The sequence below is a fragment of the Orcinus orca genome, chromosome 19 (genome assembly GCF_937001465.1).
Source record: "Orcinus orca chromosome 19, mOrcOrc1.1, whole genome shotgun sequence".
Lineage (NCBI taxonomy): Eukaryota > Metazoa > Chordata > Mammalia > Artiodactyla > Delphinidae > Orcinus > Orcinus orca.
The window spans coordinates 11,648,630-11,669,969 of NC_064577.1; the positions used below are offsets into that span (position 1 = coordinate 11,648,630).

Here is a 21,340-nt window from a genome sequence, read left to right on the forward strand (position 1 = left end):
CTGGTCAGAGAACAGCTCCAGCCTCACTCCCTCCAGTTCCTGCTTCTTGCTCTACCCTGAGGATACACCAGAATGGTCCTCTCACCTTCCGGAACCATATTTTTGGATGCCGCAACTAAAACCCGGCGCAGCCAAAATAAATAAATAAGAAAAGTATAGACTAAATAGCCTTCTTTAGAAGTTAGGAGTGGGGGCTTCCCTCGTGGCGTAGTGGTTAAGAATCCACCTGCCAATGCAGGGGACACGGTTCGAGCCCTGGTCTGGGAAGATCCCACATGCCGCAGAGCAACTAAGCCCACGCGCCAAAACTACTGAGCCTGCGCTCCAGAGCCCGTGAGCCACAACTGCTGAGCCCGCGTATGGCAACTACTGAAGCCCGCCCACCTGGAGCCTGTGCTCCACAACAAGAGAAGCCACCGCAACAAAGAGTAGCCTCTGCTCGCCGCAACTAGAGAAAGCCTGCGCACAGCAATGCAAGACCCAACGCAGCCAAAAATAAATTAAAATAAAATAAAATAAATAAATTTAGAAAAGTTAGGAAAAGAACAGAATAACTCAAAGAAAGCTGAGAGCCAAGATTAATTAAATAGGAAACAGAGACTCACCAGAGATTATCAGCAAAGCCAAAGGTTGTTTCTTTGAAATTGACTGAGAACACCAATCACGACAAAAATGCAATTCAAAAGGAAATATAACTTCAGATATAGCAGAGATTAAAAAGAAATAGAATACTATAAACAATACTGGGACATTTGAAAATAAAAATAGAATGGACAAATTACTAGAATAAGTATAACTTTCCAAAAGTTACTCAAGAAGAAATAGAAATCTGAAAATTTTGTTATAACAAAGCCTTGAAAACAACCCAACTGAGCATCAGAAGGAAAATTAAAATGGGAGAGAGGGAGATCGTAGCAGTCAAAAAATGGAACACTTTTGCAGTTTTATATGGACATAAAAATATTTCTACATACATTGACATGGATACATCTCACAAACAAAATGTTGGGTGAATAAAAGCAACTTGTAGAATGATTTACAAGTAGGATATTATGTATGTAAAGTCTAGAAACACACAAAATAACGCTAGCCTTTGGTAACGGGCACATACTACGTAAACAAATTAAAACACAAAAACTCATTAACTTCAGGGCGGTTTGTTTACCTAGGAAGAGGAAGGGACAGGATGGGCTTGGAAACAGATACGCTGGTGGCTTTAAATGAGTAGGTATCTCTTTAAAAATATATCAGCAATACATGCGGCCAAATATTAAGACCTACGAAAGCTAGATGCTGGGTATGTGGATTATTTTTCTTCTGTTTTTCTGTAGGTTTGAAATATCTCTTAATCTTAATTTTTTTATTAAAAAGAGACTAGGAGGTGAGGAAGTGAAGACAACGAAAAAGCAACTCAAAGAGTTTCGCTCTAAAGAGAAGCAAAGAAGCTGAGAATTCGCTGAAGTGGTCCGTGTTCCAGAGAGCGGGAGTCTGAGGCGGGAGTGGGGAGAGCTTGTTTGTAACTTGTGGGAATGGTTCAGCAGGGAGAGAAAACTCATGGGTGCAGAGGGGAGGGAAGCCCTGGAATCAGTGAGGAGGTGTGGGCTCCAGGGTCTTTGATAGGAGCAGAGAGGCTCCACCGCCATTAACAAAAGGGAAGGAGAGGTGTGTGGTTGGAGATGCAGGCATGGGAGTTGGTACCTGGAGGTGGGAAAGTGAGTGTCTCCTTAGCTGCTGTAACGCCCATCTCGGTGGTTTAGCATCACAAAGCGTGTTTCTCACTCACATCACAGTACACAGGAGGACAGGTTTCCTCAGTGGGGCGGCTTAGGGGTCCAGGCCCCTGCCATCCTCGGCTCTGCTGTCCCTTAGGGCCTCCTTAGGATCCCTTCCATCTGGCCAGCTGAGAAGTAAAGAGACAGAATGAGAAGGACCAAGTAGGACGCATTATGGCCAGGCCTGGACACACACTACAGAAGCCAGTCACACTGACCCAACCTACCTCCAAGGGAGGCTGGGGTGTGAATTCCCCCACGATCGGTGAGAGGAGATGAGATCAGTGCCGATCCAGGTGGTCTCCACCACGGAGTATGGGTCGGCGGGGCGGGGTGGGGGGGCTTCTCATCAGACCAGACATTTTCTCAGTGAAGTAAGAAGCAAGGTCATTGACTGAAAGTGAGGAAGGATCAAGAGAGGGAAAATTATAAAACAACCATCTTGGAGAAATGGAGAGCAGATCAATGTATAGAACCTGCAGGAATGTCGGGCAGTTATGAAGAGTCACTTGAAGTTGGTCACAATTTTAAAGTCAGACAGGTCATCATGTGCTGGTGGGGTTTTTTTGTTTTTTGTTTTTTCGGTACGCGGGCCTCTCACTGTTGTGGCCTCTCCCGTTGCGGAGCACAGGCTCCGGATGCGCAGGCCCAGCGGCCATGGCTCACGGGCCCAGCCGCTCCATGGCATGTGGGATCTTCCCGGACCGGGGCACGAACCCGTGTCCCCTGCATCGGCAGGCGGACTCTCAACCACTGCGCCACCAGGGAAGCCCTGTGCTGGTGTTTTTGTTGTTATTGGAACTGCTTCATACAGCCACATCCACCTGCCTGGGTGCAGGACCAGAGCAAGAGGAAAAGAATTTAACTGGGGTTGGAGTTTTGCCTGGTGAGAAAGACAGAGGGAAAGAGGAGCAAGGGAATTCAGGGTACGAAAGGATTATAATTTTAATTATAGTTGCTTCAAGCTCGCCGAGAAGGGCAGTAAGCATGACAAGGGAAAGATCATTTGAAGGGGCCACAAGGAGCCCCTGCAGTGTCCCCAGGAGACGAGCTTGCCTACATGGCTGTGTCCAGGCAAGGAAACTCTGAGGAAGGTTTTGAACCACTGGACCTTGCATGATTTGCTTAAGAGCAGTCATGTCTGGGGAGGAGTCTGGGCCCCGTGCAGAAAAGGCTAGTGTGACCGCCCCACTGTTGATGGGAGGCATCCCTGGATGGCACATGGGGTTCATTTTCCAGGAGGTTGGAAAGTTGGCTGCAACGTCTGTGAGAGGTAGATTCTCTCTTCTCCTTCAGTTTGCAAACCATACCGGGTGCATCAAAGTGTACTGGCAGCTTACTTGAATAAGTAGTTTTCATGTTTTCAATACGCAGTTTTGAAAAATGAAGATTCTCCTACATTTTTTTTAGATGTACAACTAGGAAACCTTCCTCATATTAACAATCCATTTATATGTATTTTCCTTAAAGTATTCGAAGGCCTATTTTCCAAGCACCGTTCTGTCCTGATTGGCTTTTTATTCTGAGAGGTTATGCAACATTTGCTTCATGATAGAACTTTGAGGTCAGTTCCTATCAAATGAGTCCTTCTGCAGATAGCACATTCAGTAGCCTTATCCTTTCAATGGAATACTGTACCATATGCTCAACTCTGAAAACCTTGAACACGCCAAAATCCATAAAGATTATAAAAGCAAACTAAGCTGTGAACCTATAGTACATGTAGGCATTTAGTTAAGGATAGCAATTCAAACTGACCGGCATCCATTCAAAACAAGTTCCTCCTTCAACCTTATTTTCACTTGAAATCTGCTAGAAGAAACAGCAAACTGAAATTTGTTTTATGCACAAGTTAATACCACTGGCTCAGCAAATACAAATTAGTTTGCTTTGGGCAGGAGACTTTTCTTGTAATGGAAAAAATGCACTACCAAGTAAGAGGACAGATTTTTGCTTAGAGCAGGAGGCCCTTTATTATTGCCGCAGAAAACAAAAGCCTGGCTGCGTTGATGTTTGACACTCACCGTTACTGGAATCTACATGACGCTTCTTGCTGGGTTTTTGTACACGTGAATATTGTCAAGCTGTGAAAGAAAATGGCTGGAGGTGTGCTTTGTGTGAAAGGTGAGCAATAAAGTATTTGTACGTTCAAAAAAAAAAAGTTTACTGGCATCGAGTAGAGAAGGATATGAAGAAAGCCCAGAAATTGCTGAAGATCCCTAAGAGCAACCAGATACCTATTGACCTCAAAAGCAAAACCAAGAAGATGGCATCATTTGTGAGGAAGAATGTTCCAGTGACGGGGGTACTTTTCGGAGGCTTTTGGCTTGGTATGGCATCCTTAGGAGGACGATTCCACTTCCATTGTCCCTGGATGGGTTTTTTCCCCTTCCATCGTTCATCAAAATGTGTCAGTTGTGTTTCCCAACCAGCAGACTCTACACTCCATCAAGAGACACTGAGTAGGAAATGGGGAGAGGACTTATAAAAAAAAGAGAGAGAGGGCTTCCCTGGTGGCGCAGTGGTTGAGAGTCCGCCTGCCGATGCAGGGGACACGGGTTCGTGCCCCGGTCCGGGAAGATCCCACATGCCGCGGAGCGGCTGGGCCCGTGAGCCATGGCCGCTGAGCCTGCACGTCCAGAGCCTGTGCTCCGCAACGGGAGAGGCCACAACAGTGAGAGGCCCGTGTACCGCAAAAAAAAAACAAACAACAACAAAAAAAAAACGAAAAAAAAGAGAGAGAGAGAGAGACACTGTCTCCTCCTCCTCTTCTCCCGGGTCCTCCTCCCTGCCGTGGCAAATCCGAATGGCTTTCTACAGACATGTGTTGGTACAGGCTAACTAATATGGCCCTAACATGAACTTGATGACCATGGAAGAGACCCTTCTCCAGCACATGCCTCACTTGGCTAATCTCTAGGTCAGCAAGAATGTTTCTTCTCCCCCACACCTTGGATACTTACCAGAATTGTTCCAAGATGTGTCACCTTGGAGGTTGAGTGGATCCTCAAATGCTGTTCCAAACTGTTGATCTGGAAAAGAAGTAGCAAGTGCATAGACCTGGTTATTATGTGCTGCGTGGAAATTAACTTAAAGCATTTGCCTTTAAGTATGAAATATTTTGGCATCTAGGTTTCTACTTTCCTTTTTAGTTGGTTTTAGATTACAGAAACAGAACTGTTGGTACCTGCTATTATTATCCTGACAAAAATGGCAACATAAGCACTATAATTGAAAAATCTGAATATGGGCGAATTTATGCTAAATGTATGTGCTGAAGGTATGGTGTTTGGTGGAAGGTCCTTAGGGAAATCAGTTGATTTCCAGACGGTGAATCATTTAGGGGCATTAAGATATTATCCACGGGAGGACTTCCCTGGTGGCACAGTGGTTAAGAATCCGCCTGCCAATGCAGGGGACACGGGTTCGAGCCCTGGTCCGGGAAGATCCCACTTGCCACGGAGCAACTAAGCCCGTACGCCACAGCTACTGAGCCTGCGTGCCACAGCTACTGAAGCCCGCGTGCCTAGAGCCCGTGCTCCTCAACAAAAGAAGCCACCGCAATGAGAAGCCCGCGCGCCACAACGAAGAGTATCCCCTGCTCACTGCAACTAGAGAAAGACTGCACGCAGCAACGAAGACCCAACGCAGCCGTAAATAAATAAATAAAAAGATATTATCCACAGGAAGCTTTCCACCATACGGGTGGAATGCATTCCATGGCTATTTCAAAAGAGTTTATTTTTGGCAAAACATGTGACTTCAGGGGGGAAGAAGTTCTTGGAGTTTTATTTCATAGAAAGGGTTTTAAGCTTTGAAATTTGAAGTTTTCTTCACCTGTTATTAAAACGATGGGGTAACCATAACTTTTCCGTACCAATTTTACTATTCCTGGTCCGTCAGCATAAAATGTAATATTTGAACTGGCATTTTTGAGAAGTAGCATTCCAGGCATTCAGAATTGAGAAAGATGGCACATAAGAAATGAATTATCCCATCACCCAATATTTTCTAAGTGATGAGGTCAATGAATTGGATAAGTGTCCCACCAGAATTTGCATCTTTTCATTTCCGATTTGAAATGTCTCCTTAATTATTAAAGGAAAACTCTGGTTTCCTCTATTCACAACAATTCTGACATCAAATGTGGGGGATTTTCACACACCAGTCAATTCTCAAACTCTGCATATGCCAGCGGGGTGTCCTACAATTCAATTATGACACCAGCTACCTGGAGTTAGCACAGACCCACAGGTTAAGCACTCGGTCCTACAAGACTGTCCCCACTTCAGATACCATCACAAGTCCTGGTTGTCACCTGTTCTTCTGACCAACCAGCTGTAAACCAGCCCTCATCAGGTTCAATAATCTGCTATGAGGGCTCACAAAACTCGGGGAAACACATTTGCTGATTTATTATACAGGATGTGATAAAGGATATAGATGAACAGGCAGATGAAGGGTTTCATAAGGCAAAGTCCAGAGGGTCCTGAGTGCAAGAGCTTCTGTCCCTGTGGAGTTGAGAGGGCCCCACTCTCCTGATACTTGAATGTGTTTCCCAACCTACAAGCTCTCCAAACCCTGAAGTTTAGGGGGTTTATGAAGGCTTCACCACATAGACTGATCAATTATTATTGATCAGTTATCAACTCAGTCTCCAGCCCCTCCCCTCTCCATGGAGGATGGAGGGTGGGACTGAAAGTTCCAAGTTTTTCATCATGGCTTTGTCTTTCTGGTGAGCAGCCCCCATCCTGAAGCCATCCAGGAAGGACTCCACCAAGAGGAGCCTCATTAGAACAAAAGATGCTCTTATCACCAAGGAAATTCCAAGGGATTTAGGAGCTCTGTGTCAGGAACTGGGGAGATACCAAATATATATTTCTTATTACATCACAGCTATCTACTAAATTCCTATATGCACTTGGATATAATAGATATCTATTGTTTGGCTTGCACATCCCTGCCTCCATCCCCCAATCACCACATTTCTGTAAACCCTCCCCCTCCTTTCCATGAGGTCACTACAGCAGATGCCATGACATGACCCTACCCTTGGCTCCAGTTTATTGGCACAAAGTTAGCTGACCCAAAGAGAGCCAATCAGTGTCTTCCCTGGGAGTTTGGGGAGAAAGAGACGGGGTGGCGGGGGGAGAGACGGAGAGAGAGAATATGTAGGCTATAAAACCCAGGAGTACTGTAAGCATGTGAACTGAAGAGCAGAGAAGCCATCCTGCAATAAGAGAGAAGAATGAGGAAGATGCTCTGAAAAAAGCACAGCTGATACACAGAAAGAACTTCCTGGGTCCTCTATAGAGCTCCAGTCCCCCTTTCGAATCATGAGCCCCAGCTGCACCCCCGCCCCGAGATCCCATGAGACACCCCACAATCCTTCTGATAAACTCCTTCTTTGCTTACACTGGTTCCCACTGGATTTCTGTCACTTACAAACAAAACAGCCCCTACTAAGTCCCCGGATCCGTTTCTGGAGTCTATTCCATGTCACTGATTCATCTGTCCATCCCCATGCCAGTGCCAAGTGTGGTTTAATTACTTACCTTCTATTTTAATATCTGATAGGACAAGTTCCCTGATTGTTGGGTTTTCTCCTGCAGGTTATTCTCACACATTTATTCATGTTGTCAAATTCCTAAAAAAAATTGCATAGGAATTTTGATTTGAATAACCTTGCCTTTATACATTAATCTAGGGGAAATTAAAACCATTGCCCTGTTGAGACTCCCTAGCCAAGGATAAGTTGGCTGCACTCAAGTATTTCTATGATCTCCATTAGAGTTTTACAGCTGTTTTCGTACACATCGTACACATTTCCTAAGTTCATTCTCAGGGGTCTTATGTACTGGTTGCTATTGAGCATCCTCTTGTTTCTTTCTGCAGTCTGGGGATAGGGCCTGCGGTAGACACCTCTGATGCCCTACATCACATCCCCTCGACTGCTTCCTATTTCAGCCACAGCAGAGGGGGTAGTGCCACGTGAGCTCGGGCAGGTCCTCCTGCTGACAGCATCCCACCTCCAGCATGAGCCAGCACCGCTAGGAGCTGCCTGGTCAGCCAAGTACAGCCCAGACCTGCCGAGGAGTGAACCCACAGGGAACAGGAGCTGTGGAGCAATGCTCCAGCCACCCCTCCTTTAGGTTGGTAGCTCAGGAGCTGCTGGGGAGTCCCATAGCCCAAAGCTCCTTGAGCATGCAACAACCCCGGTGATGCATCCCTACTGGTCTCTGGTTCCTGCCCCACTCCCCCCGTCTTCCCTCCTTCTTTCTAGAACCAGTTCCCAAGAAAACTCCCTCCCTCGAGCCTTTCTCTCAGGGAGAGACCCTTCTGGAAGAGACTCAAACCAAGACAGGCCTCCTGGGGGATTCTAACTCATGTGAGACAATGGAGTTTTATAGGAGAATCACTCGAGCTGGTTGGTTTCCCTGCTGCCAAGAAACATCACAGCACCTTCACGCAGCATTGAACAGAGCTGGGAGTAGACTGCCCTGTGTCTCTTCAGGTGAGAGTGATCCCGAGGGATAGTCCTCTCAGGGGACACAACGAGGGGCAGGAAAGGCTAACTTGGACATGATTTCCTCTCCTCTGACTCTCCTTCCCAGCACGCACATGTGCGTGCACACACACACACACACACACACACACACAGACAAACATAAACAGACATGCAGAGACACACATATACACACAAACATACATACACATGCACACAAACATATACACATACATAAACATATACACAAACATACATACACAGAGAGACACACAGACACAAACATAAATACCTACACACAGATACACACACACACAAACACACACGTCAGTCTGTAACCCAAATATTCCTGAGTTTTCTAGCCTTTGGTGCCTTACCAGTCTCTTTAATACCTCTGATAAGCCTGTAACTCCACAACCCTGGAACCCTCCCTGGTCTGCCTCCCCCAAATCCAGGCCACAGCCCCTCTCTTTATTCCCCAAAGCAAGGTGAGCTTGAGGCAATAAAGAGGAAGGTAAGACAATGGCTGGAGAGGGACCAGGAGGTCAGGTGGGGAATTTTTGATGGGAAAGTCTTTGAACATGGAGAGAATCCATGGAGGGGGAGAGGATGAAAATACAGGAGAAAAGCGACAATCACTGGAGTGATTTAAGGAAATATAGAGCAATGGCAGGGCTTTTTATTGGGGAGGATACTACATAGATGGGATTATATTGTATATATTATTTTGCAGCCTGGATTCTTTTACTTAATTTCCTAAAGACCTGAAGCATGAACTCCCACTTCCAACTATCCCCACAAATTTGCATCATACATTCCAGGCTCAACATTCTGTGGGACTTCCCTGGTGGCACAGTGGTTAAGACGTCGTGCTCCCAGTGCAGGGGGCCCGGGTTCGATCCCTGGTCAGGGAACTAGATCCCACATGCATGCCGCAACTAAGACTTCATATGCCACAACTAAGGAGCTCACGAGCCACAACTAAGGAGCCCACGTGATGCAACTAAGAGCCGGCGCAACCAAATAAATAAATTAATTAAATTTAAAACAAAAAAACATCCTGGGAGAGAGGGTCCAGTGGGCAAAGTCTAAAGTACAAGCCCACCCCAGGTACACCAGGGAGCCGAGAAGGAGAATATTGTCCCCCTTGGGCTACTTATGGCCTCAAGTATGCACATAATGGGGGATTCCCTAAAACAGATGACAAATGTTTACTACAATATCCTGCTTCTCTGTTGGGTTGCTTCTTTTTCTTGTTATTGTAGGAGTTCTTTATACTCTGGATATTAATTGCTTGTTATAAATGTTGCAAATATTTCATCCAAGTCTATTGCTTGTTTCTAATTTTAGTGAAGTCAAATCTGCCCATCTTTTCTGGAGAAGCAAAACATCTTTTCCCCCATATTGCACTTGTAAAAAATCTATTATGGCCCATATTTTCATTAATTCATATCTGCAGACCTGCATTTTCTAATTCAGCTGAGGTGAATAAAATATGTACAAAAGCTGAGAGAATAGTATGATGAACACCCATGTACCATCACTCGCTTCAACAATTATCAACATATGACCGGTTTTGTTTCTTCTACACCCATCCCAACCTGTCCCCCTGGCCCTGCTGAATTATTTCAGAGCACATCCCAGACATGTAATTTCACCTGTAAATATTTCAGCATGCATCTCTAAAATACAGAATCTTCTGTTTTTAACTTAACCATAATACATACTATATACCAAAAATAACTGACAATAATGCCTTATCCAGGTAATATTCAGAATTACCTGATATTCACATAATGTCTTTTGACAATTGGTCTGTTCAAATCAGGAGCCAACGTCCCCATGTTGCACATACAGGATATGCCTCTTAAGGCTCTTTTAATCTATAACAATCCCCCCTCCCTCTTTTTTTTCCCCTTGTCATTTATTTGTTGAAGAAACTGGAAATTGGCTCTGTAAAATCTTCCCCCTTTTGGATTTGACAGAATGCACACCTCTGTGCGTGCTCCCCTCCCCACTAAATTTCCTGTAAACTAGTAGTTAGCGCTAGAAGCTTAATTAGATTCAAGTTCAAGGTTCTCTGAGAAAAGTCGTTCTCAGGTGATGCTGTGTAGTCCCTATTGCATCAAAATGGGAGCTACATAATGTCTGCAATGTTTTTAAATTGACCTTCTCCTTTCTAATCATTTTATTCTTATTTCTCGCTCTGGATCGACCTCCAGAAGTAGTCCAGGCGATGATTCACCTCCTTTTCTGGGTCCTATTTCTCATCTCTCCCCATTAAGAATCCCAGCAGAGTGGAGGTTGAGATGTGCATGAACGTTTTTCCTTCTGTACCAAAGATAAGGTGTGAGCTTCTCTCACTCACAGTTCTCAGCTTCGGTCTATTCAAGGTCCTCTCAGTGATGCCCCCTTTCACCCTGCTCACGTCCTAGTCTCCTCCCTTCCTTAAAGCAACCGCTTGAATGGGGTAGACGTGTCCTTGAAAATGTATGGATCCTTGAAATGTACGTAGTGCTACTGTGTGTGTAGGCTATTGATTTTTTTTTTTTTTTTTTTTGCGGTACGTGGGCCTCTCACTGTTGTGGCCTCTCCCGTTGCGGAGCACAGGCTCCGGATGCACAGGCTCAGCGGCCACGGCTCACGGGCCCAGCCGCTCCGCGGCATGTGGGATCTTCCCAGACCGGGGCAGGAACCCGTGTCCCCTGCATCGGCAGGCAGACTCTCAACCACTGCGCCACCAGGGAAGCCCTAGGCTATTGATTTTTATCAGTGTTCTTGAGTTCCAGGCAGTATTCTATTTTTTAGTTTTTTCATTCAATGCTGATTTTAGGTGTCTCTTATTATTGTATGGACATGTAGTCACTGGGGGTTTTTTCTGTGCAATATGCTTTAAACTTTTTTTCCCAGCTTTGTTGAAGTACGATTGACAAATAAAAATTGTATGTTTTTAGATTGTACATGTGATTTTTTTAAGGTATACAACATGGTGATTTAATCATATACATTGTAAAATGGTTCCCATGATCAAGTAAATTAACATATCCATCACCTCACATGGTTACCAATTTTTTGGTGTGAGAACAATTAAGATTTACTCTCTTCGCAAATTTCAAGCATACAATATGTTATTGCTAACTATAGTCACCACGCTGTACATTAGATCCCCAGAACTTATTCATCTTATGACTGAAACTTTGTATCCCTTGACCAACATCTCAGCATTTCTGCCACCTCCACCCCCAGCCCCTGGCAACCACTATTCTACTCTCTGGTTCTATGAGTTTGACTTTTTTAGATTCCACATATAAGTGAGATCGTACAGGTTTTGTCTTTCTGGGACTGGCTTATTTCATTTAGCATAAACAATGTCCTCATGGTTCATCCATGTTGTCACAAATGGCAGGATGAGGATTTCCTTCTTTAAGGGCTAAATAATATTCCATTGTGCGTGTGTGTGTGTGTGTGTATATATATATATATATATATATATAATTTTCTTCATCCATTCATCCATCAACAGACACTTGGATTGTTTCCAAGTGTTTCCAAGTTTCCAATCTTGGCTATTATAAATAATGTTGCAAGGAACATGAGGGTGCAGGTATCTCTTCAAGATACTGATTTCATTTCCTTTGGTTATATACCCAAAAGTGGGATTGCTGGATCATATGGTAGTTCTAGTTCTAATTTTTTGAGGACCCTCCATGCTCTTTTCCATAGTGGCTGCGCTATAATTGCTGTCCCTAAATGCTGGACCATAGCCCTTCAGGCACAAGCACCACATTATACTAACAGCGGGCACCTAGGTCGCCTCTAGTTCCTGCTACCCAAACAGCACTGCCGTGAACATCTCCACAGTGTCCCAGTGAGAGAATTTCTCTGGTATGTATACCCAGAAGTAGGACTGCAGGAATTGTGGTATACACGCACTTTTAATTCCACGAAATACCTTGCGGAATGGCTATTCCAATTTATGCTCCCATCAGCGTGCATATAAGTTTCCCATTTCCCCCACATCCTTGCCAGCACTTGACTTTTCCGCTCTCATTTTTGTCAACTGAATGGGTGTAAAGGGATGGTTCACTGATGTTTGTTTTAAGTTGCATTTCTCTCCCTACTAGTGATTATAAGCATGTCTTCATATGCACATTGGACCCCTGGGGTTCCTCTTCTGTGAACTGCTGTTTATATCCTTGGCTACTTCCCTAGTAGATTTCCTATCTATTTCTTCATCTCTGGGCTCCTTTGGTGCTGAATGTCTTCTGTTTGTCCCTCCACATCCACTGTCTACCCTTCTCCATGTCATTCTGTGGCCTCAGAGGCTGAGTTGTATGGCTGCATCAAAGTGTTCCCTTGCCATCTGGCTTCAAGCCCTGGAAGGAGATCAGAGGGAGGAAGAGGAGGGAAATGAAGATACTGACTCCCCAGCTCCCTCCCTGCTGGGTAGCTGTGGGCTAACTGCCTTCTGCAACCACAAGTCACAGACTGAAAAAGTCACGGCTCCCAGAGGCCCTCTCCATTCAGCTTTCTCTTTCTCTGGGCTCCTGAAGGTGCCACCAGCTCGCCACTGTTGGGATACCTGGGTCCCTGCCCTATTTCTCGCGGCTTCCTTAATCCTGCTTACAGGATTTTGTAAATCATCTCTTTATTAAAACACCTTCCAATTACCCATTTCATATATGCCATCTGTTTCTTGCTGGGAGCCTAACTGATACATTGTCACTGAGCTGAAATTTTTAATTTGCACACTGTCAATTTCACTGATTTTGTGTGTGTGTGTGTGTGTTATGGTATGTGCTTTGGGGTTCTTATTTTTGAAGCCCTTCTGTACTCATAGGTAAAAGATTTTCCTTCCTTTTTTCCCATTATTTTTGTAATTTTAACTTTTATATTAAGTCTTGAATCTATACAGCATCCACCTTTGCATGTGTTGTTGGGTATCAATTTTTTTTTCTTAATATGGAGAGCCACTTTTCCCAATAATGTCTTTCCTCCATCAACTTGAGATGCCTCCCTTATTATATATTAAGTTCCCATTTATGCATAGTTCTGTCTCCAAGCCCCCTGTTCCATACCATTGGTCTATTTGTCTGTTCTGTAAAATTACCATACTGTCTTTATGAATATGGCTTTGCAATATATTCTAATGCCTGGTAAATCTGGTTTCCCTTTCTTTCAATTTTTACCCTTTTTTTCCCAAATTGACTTTTATCGTTTTTTAAAGATTGTTGAGTTGCTTTTAAAAATCCAGCTGAAACTTGTATTTTTATCACATTGAATTCCTATATGAATTTGGCAAGGATTTTAATTTTGTTCTTGTATATTCTTTATATGTCACTGTGATGATAGGTAACAGATACACCTCCTAAATCCTCTTATTAGGTCTAATTGTTTATTGATATTGATTTTCCATGTGAACGATCATATTGTTTTATCTCTTCCCTTCATAGATATACTTTTCTCTCTTTCTCTTCTCACCTTCCTCCTGCCTAGAATGTGTCACAGATGGAGTGGGGCAGTCATCTTGGAACAGGTGATAGAATTCATATGCTGAGAACAGTAGAGCAACAATACAGAAGCAGCCAAGGTCCTAAAAGATTTTATCATAAATAGGTGTGGAGCTTTTGCCAAGTGCTTTTTCTGCATCATGTAATCTTTTCTTTTGTGCTCCATTAATGTAGTCTTCTGTACTCCCTGTGTCTATCTTATGAATAGATTTTTCTGTTGTTAAAGCATCTTTGAGTTCTTACTCAAGGCATAGATGTTACTTGAACATGTTATCTCTCTTAATACACCATTTAATTGGGCTAATTTTTTATATAGGAATCTTACATTTTTTGGTCATTATAGCGAAAATACTCTATTTGAAATTTGTTAAAACTTGCCTTATGGGGGCTTCCCTGGTGGCGCAGTGGTTAAGAATCCGCCTGCCAATGCAGGGGACACGGGTTCGAGCCCTGGTCCAGGAAGATCCCACATGCCGCGAAGCAACTAAGCCCATGCGCCACAACTACTGAGCCCGTGCTCTAGAGCCTGCGAGCCACAACTACTGAGCCTGCGTGCCACAACTATTGAAGCCCACAAGCCTAGAGCCCGCGCTCCGCAACAAGAGAAGCCACCGCAATCAGAAGCCCACGCACCGCAATGAAGAGTAGCCCCCGCTGACTGCAACTAGAGAAAGCCCGCGTGCAGCAACGAAGACCCAACACAGCCAAAAATAAAAATAAAATAAATAAATTTATTTTTTAAAAAAACCTGCCTTATGGCCCAGTATTTGCTCAATTTTTTAAAAAATGTACCAGTATACTTGAAAAGAATGAGTATTCTGTAGCTGGTGAGTGCACTATACTAAATGTGTCCATTGGATCATTATACTTCAACCTGGCATTCAAAACATCTGTATACTTAGTGATTTTTCAGTCTGCTTGATACAGAGGTGCATTCCAATCTCCTACTATGAATATAGATTTGTCTTTTTGTACTTCCAGATTTTTTATTTCATGTATTTTGTGGCCATGTTATTCTGTGCACATATATTTAACATTGGTGTATCTTCCTGTTGAACTAAACCTTTTATCATTAGGAAGCGACCCACTTTATCTCGAATAATAATTTTTGTTATAAAGTGTACTTTATAAGAAAATTATCTGGGGACTTCTTTGGTGGTCCGGTGGTTAAGACTCCACGCTCCCAATGTAGGGGTCCTGGGTTCGATCCCTGGTCAAGGAACTAGATCCCACATGCATGCCACAACTAAGACCTGGCACAACCAAATAAATTAATTTTTAAAAATAAGATAATTATTTGGTTAGAATTTTCCTAACATATCTTTCTCATACTTTCGCTTTCAACCTCTCTCTTTAGATGTGTCTCTTGGGCATGTGGTTGGACTTTACCTTTCATTCTGTCTGTAAGTTCATGTCTTTTAAAAACATAATTTAGGGAATTCCCTGGCAGTCCAGTGGTTAGGACTTGGTGCTTTCACTGTAGTGACCCGAGGTTCAATCCCTGGTCAGGGAACTAAGATTCCCGCAAGCCGCACAGTGCAGCCAAAATAAATAAATAAAGAGGTAGATAGATAGATAGATGACAGATTATTTAGTCTTTTGTATTTAATATAATCATCAACATATTTGGATTCATAACTCTTTATTTTGATTTTTCTTATCTACTTGTTCTGTTTTTCTCTCCTTTCCTGCCACCCTTTAGATTGTTTTTTCTTCATTTTTTCCCCTTTATAAATTTGGAAGTTAAAAGCTCTGTTTCTAAGGGATTAACCTAAAAATTACAACAATGGTAGGAGAAACTGTCTGTACTCTGCTGTTTCAAATCAGAGAGTGTTACATAATTATATCCTCCATATCTGTTCTTCTGTAACCTTTTTCCTTTCTAAAATCATGTACCTGTATTTCCTTTATTCTCCTTCATATTTGTTATTTACCTTTTCCAAGAATCAGATTTTGTTTTTACTGATGATATCTACATTTTTATTTTCTAGTGCATTAAGTTTTGCTTTTTTCAAGTGTCTTAAGTTAAAAATAAGCTTATTTCCATTCAGCCTTTCCTATTTTTTTTAATAAATGTGCTTAAGGCTATATACTTTTCCTCTGGGGAATTGCTTTATACCATCGCACAATCTCAGTCTGTAGTGTTCTCCTTGTTCACTTCTAAACCACTTGACTGTTTCATTTTTATTTTTTTTAAACTCAAGTTATCTAGAAAGATGGTGAGTCATGTATATGTTGACAGATCTTTTTTAGCTATACTTTTGTGTTTATTTCTAACTTGATTTTACTGTGGTCAGAGCACTGATCCTTTTTAGAATTAGTGGAGGTCTCATCTGTGGGTTAATTTGTCCATTTTGGTTGATAAACCCATAAGCGTCCATAAAGTCTTCATCTGTTTGTCCTGTTAACTCCCATCTGGGTTGTGGATTCTATTTGCTGTGGTTTTCTCTTCCATGGTATTGGTTTTCCTCCCATGTTGGTGATTCTGGGTTGTGGGTTCACCTTTGCATTTGTTGTATTTGTTCCCTAACTGTGGGTGCTGCTTCTGTTCACACTGGGGTGGTTCTGTTCCTGGGGGCATGGCTGGAGGTAGGATGATCCCAGTGAAACCAAGCAGGACCCTGCGGGGACCTCCCAGGTACAAAAGCCCCTCCATGTCCCCCGTCTCTTGTTTATAAAAAATAATAATAATAAAATGCTGTACTCTCCCAAGCCTCCCCTGAGTCACAAAAAAACAAGCTTAAGAAGTTAATGATTAGGACAATAGAAGCACAGAATCTTTAGTTCCTCCCTGAAGGACATAGACAATAGTGTCTGAGGCACACTCCTGAGTTGTTTTGCAGATACTAAAACCACCACCAAATGGAAAAAGTTAACTGCACAGTGACCAGACTGTAGTCATGACACAAGCTGCTCCACCTTGTACGATTCAAGGACTGGCCTCAAGGAAATGGGACCAAACCGACCCTGGAACTGAAGATTAACTATACTTGAAACAATCAAGATGATGCTGATCAGACCTCCGCATGACCAATTTCAAGGCGATTATCAGAGCTAACTGTGCTGTTCTGCATGTAGCCCCCTGCCCTGCCTACGTACCCATGAAACTCCCCTTTAAAAGCCCGTGCGCCCTGATCAGCAAGGGGAAGTTGGTTCTTTGACACATGAGTCCACCTCCTCCCCAGGACTGCCAGCTTCCTCAGTAAAGCTATATTTCCTTTTACCCAGCACTTGTCTCTCAGGATTGGATCCTTGAGAGACAAGCAGCCCAAACTGAGTTCAGTAACATCAGTAACGAATGCCGCTTTACAGCTGAGGCTCAGGGAGCAGAATAACTTGCCCTAACTCACATACCTGTAAATAACAAATCCAGGCCACCTGGCCCAAAGCCCAGACAGTTCTCAGGATGACCCGCTGCCTGCCCAAGGCTATCTAGTGCCAACCAGCCCAATCCCAATTCCTAATCCCCAACAACAAGACAACTCAGAATATTTCATATAGTTCTCTTCTTTTTACTCTAAAAAACAAGTTGACAATAATAACCTGCAAACCACAGAAAGTGGCATGGGTTTCAATCTCTTCGCCCCTCCAAACATCAGTCTACATTCCTCAGACACTACCCTTCCCTCTAAATCTTAGATGAAAATCCAAAAGCCCCCAGATAGGAGGGTCCCCAAACCAGGAGCCCTATGGCAGGTAAAGGCATTGAGGAAATAAATTAGGGGGAGAGGAGGCTGCTAGTTTTCGCTGTCCCTGTCCCGCTGTGTCTCGCAGACCCACCGGTAGGGCCTCTGACAGACGTCATCGTTCCAGCGGCCGTCGTCCGTGAAGTGGGCACAGTCCTCACCTCCTCCGAGCCCGTGCCCATACCAGTCGTCCGGCTGCTCTGGTCTCCAGTTCCTAAAGAGACCAGATGGATGCAGGCCCGAGGGGCCCAGACCTTCAGACAAGCCGAGCAGCCCCTGGCGCCCTGGGACCCGCCAGGCTGGGACGCACGCCAGGCTGGGGCACAGGCGGAGGGCAGAGCTGTGGGGCGCACACACTCACTTGAAGCCCGACTCATAGTCTGTCCCGTCCACCCATTTCCAGGGCCCGTTTTGGTCAGTGAGGCCCATCCAGGTGTTCACAGGGCCCATGTGGTGCTGGATAAATTTCTGGAGAGAGAGGAGGGGCTGGTGATCTCTCCTTAGACCTGCCAGCCTCCCAGCCGTGCCCCGCCTGGCCCTCACCTGCTCCTCCCAGGAGCCCACCACCACCAGGTGGGCGTCCTCCAGCTGGCAGTACTTCTCAGCCTCGGGCCAGGGCTTCCCCGAGCGAGAGAACCAGTAGCATTTGCCTTCAAAGTCCACCCAGTTCACCGGGCAGCAGGTCCTTTCAGAGCCTGTGGGGGTGGGGGGTGGGGGCGGGGGCAGGCAGAGGGAGGGTGAGGGGCTGAGGGGAAGTGGGCAGGAAAGCGGGGCTGGGCAGCACCCACCCCCTCACCGTTGCCCTGGAGGACGGCCATCTGACAGCTCAGGCTTCGCAGGTCAGACACAAACTGCTTCACGTGGAGCAGCAAGCTGGAGTGATCTGGGGAGATGGAGGGCAGAGGGGGAGGGGAATGAGTGGGGGAGGGGACTGGGAAGGCTCTGTCGTCTGCGTGCTGGGGCGTGAAAATGGATCACAGATGCTCCTGCCGTAAGGCCCCTTGGTTTGGCCTGAGAGACCCCTGTATCCTGCATGCGGAAGCGCGCGCACGCACGCTCCCTCGCTGACCTTCACTCAGGTCCTGCTGCTGTTTCTCCAGTTGGGACTCCAGGGACTTCATCTTTCTGCCCACATTTCCTCCTAGAGGAGAGACTTGCTCAGTGTCCCAATGTCCCTACATTCCCAGCCCCCCCAGCCCCAGCCCTCCTCACCCTGGACGCTCAGGGCCTTGACCTTGGCCTCCGTGCTCACTGTGAGGTTGCTGAACGTTTCTCTCAGGGCCCGCAGCTCCTCCTGCAGCTTGGAGTCTGGGCAGAAGAGGGTGTGGATAGGACAAAATTAGGAGGTTGTGTCAACCATCACAGCAGCCAGCACGTCCCCTACCCACCCACCCTCAACATTGCTCCCTTCCCAGCCCACCCCCAGGGAACCCACTCTGGGATCCGATCACACAGACGACCACCAGCAGCAGGAGGCTAAGGCCGATGGAGATCAGGATGAGGCTGGGTCCGGAGCAGAGACGCCGAAAGAGTGAGTGGGGAGGAGGCGGCCCTGCAAAAGGAGAGGGCATCAGGAGCCTGGGGCAGCTCTAGGGTCCTAGAAGGAGGGCAGTCTGAGCCTCCTCTAGCCGACTAGGAGGAACGTTATACATGAAGAAGTTTGGGCGGTGGGCGGCCCGGAGAAGCCAGCGGCAACCGGAGGTGGGGAAGGGCGCGAAGCTTTGACCCGCCGGAGCCCTACCCAGGCCCTGGGCCTTTGCTGACACCTGCTGGCCTGGCTGAGTCACTGCAGCCTCAGAACTCAGCCTGGAGGATGGACGGAGTTTGCGAGCTGGAGGAGACTGGGGGCGGGGGGGGGGGGGGGGGGTGGCGTCTTGCAGGTGGGGCAAGAGCAGTGGATTTCTTGGTCACCCCTCGAATCCCACTCCTCTTTGGCTGCGCACAGGGAAAGAGGCGGAGTAGCCAGACTTCAGGTCCCTCAAGTTGCTCCCACCCGGGAGCCCTGTCCCAGTGAGCTGGAATATGGGGGCTTCCCCTCCATTTTTGCCGGCAGTCCCTTCCCCCATCGAAGGTCGCTGCCCACTCCCATCCACCAAGAACTTCATCCTGGCTCAGCCGAAGCAACATCCCTGCTCGCAGGAGAAAGAAAGGGGGCTTGCTTTTTTTTTTTTTTTTTTTTGCGGTACGCGGGCCTCTCACTGTTGTGGCCTCTCCCGTTGCGGAGCACAGGCTCCGGACGCGCAGGCTCAGCGGCTATGGCTCACGGGCCTAGCCGCTCCGCGGCACGTGGGATCTTCCCGGACCGGGGCACGAACCCGTGTCCCCTGCATCGGCAGGCGGACTCTCAACCACTGCGCCACCAGGGAAGCCCGGGGCTTGCTTTTTGATGTAAGAGAGCCTCATCCTCCCCCAATCAGAGATCCCTCAGAGCCGTCCCAGAAATCTTCCCCTTGACCAAACTGATCCCTGACACCCATGCACTCACACACACTCACACAGTTGGCCAAGGCTCACAGGGTGTTGAAAGAGGAAAGAAGAAGGAGGCCTAACTTCTTCCAGTTAGTCCCACGGCCCTGGGCGCCCCCGTCCCCAGGGTCCTGAGAAGTCGGTGACAAGGTGAGGGACAGGAGGGTCATGCAGAAGCCTGGGGGCAGCCGTCACCAAGAAAGGAAATCCAGCCCTACACCCTGCACCTCCCCTAAGAGGGGTGGCTCAGACGCTGTGTCCCTGTGAGTGGGGCAGACCCAGGGAGAGTCGGGGTTACAGAAAGAAGCAGGAGCTGAGTGGAGAGAGCGAGAGCCACCTAATGCTCGCCTTTCAGAAATGGGGGGAGGCCTCCCCTCACTTTTTCTGTGCTGGTGGTCATTCTCCTCGTTGTCCAGATGCTGAAGATCTTGATACTCCTTTGTCATGGTAGGGCTGGCTGGACCTGGGACCAGGTCAGGGCTGGGGTTAGGGCTGAGGCTACAGCTGAACAGAGTTGGGGTGTGTGGTCCAGTCCCTTTCTAGGTGATCAGCAGGAGACCTTTCTTCTTGCTCCCATTCCCTCCCAGGCCTGACACCCAAACTCTATCTTCTACAGTTTTCCCACTCCATCCCCAGCCCTCCTGACATGGGGCCCCTCCATCCCCTCCCCCACCCCACCCCCCAGTTAGTCACCCCCCACAGCCGTTCTTCCCCTTTTACTTGCTGAAGGTCTCAAGGTTGACTCCTGGGTCCCTCGATGCTGCACAGATCCCAGGCTAAGAGACGGGCTGAAGCCTGGAGGATTAGGTTGCGCAGACAGCCCTGGGTGGTGGGAGAGGAGGGGGCAGGGTCCATATGAGGGCCCTGAGCCCTGTGCGTCTGCCTGTCTGTGCGTCTGCGTGTCTATGTGTCCAAACACACCAAACCTGGCATCTCCAGTGCCTGGGACTTTGGACGTAAACAGAGGTAGAACTGGATTTGGAACTCTGGGGTGTGGGGCTGGGAGCGGGGGGATGGGTTGCCTCTTCTTTTCTTCCCAGGGGTGGGGAGTCTCCCCGGTCTGTCCCCATTCCTTGTATGCAGTCACCTCACTCATGGCACCGTTTGGGAGGGGGCCAGGCCAGGAGGGGCCAGGGTGGGGCCAGGGTGCAGTTTGCCGTTTCCCCTCTGCCCCTCCCCCCTTTCACTTCCTGCCTCTGAATTTCCCAGAATTGGTGGTGTCTCCAAATATCCCTGACCGGGATCAGAGGGGCCGATCTCTGCTCTTGCCCAATCCAGGCCTGTGACCCTGGCATCTGAGCCTGGGCCCGGCTTCACTGGGGCTCAGCCGCCAGACTCCCCAGCCTGCGGCTGAATGGCTTTGCTCTCCGGGGGGAGTAAAGTCCTCCCAGCTGCGTAGGG

The 21,340-nt window shown here is 46.7% G+C and overlaps 1 protein-coding gene and 1 pseudogene across 1 annotated transcript; one reads left to right on the forward strand and one right to left on the reverse strand.

Annotated features, from left to right (window-relative positions):
- Positions 1-1,946: 1,946 nt before the first annotated feature.
- On the forward strand, positions 1,947-6,816 carry LOC117200280 (FUN14 domain-containing protein 2-like; annotated as a pseudogene).
- A 10,467-nt stretch (positions 6,817-17,283) lies between these two features.
- LOC101276422 (asialoglycoprotein receptor 1) lies at positions 17,284-20,867 on the reverse strand. The gene is made up of 9 exons (XM_033423041.2): positions 20,660-20,867; positions 20,319-20,402; positions 18,909-19,025; positions 18,686-18,781; positions 18,543-18,614; positions 18,270-18,356; positions 18,017-18,168; positions 17,835-17,941; positions 17,284-17,687 (listed from the first exon to the last, which is right to left on the reverse strand). The coding sequence occupies exons 2-9, from the start codon at positions 20,383-20,385 to the stop codon at positions 17,525-17,527; spliced, it is 861 nt and encodes a 286-aa protein (XP_033278932.1). The 5' UTR covers positions 20,386-20,402; positions 20,660-20,867; the 3' UTR covers positions 17,284-17,524.
- Positions 20,868-21,340: the final 473 nt, after the last annotated feature.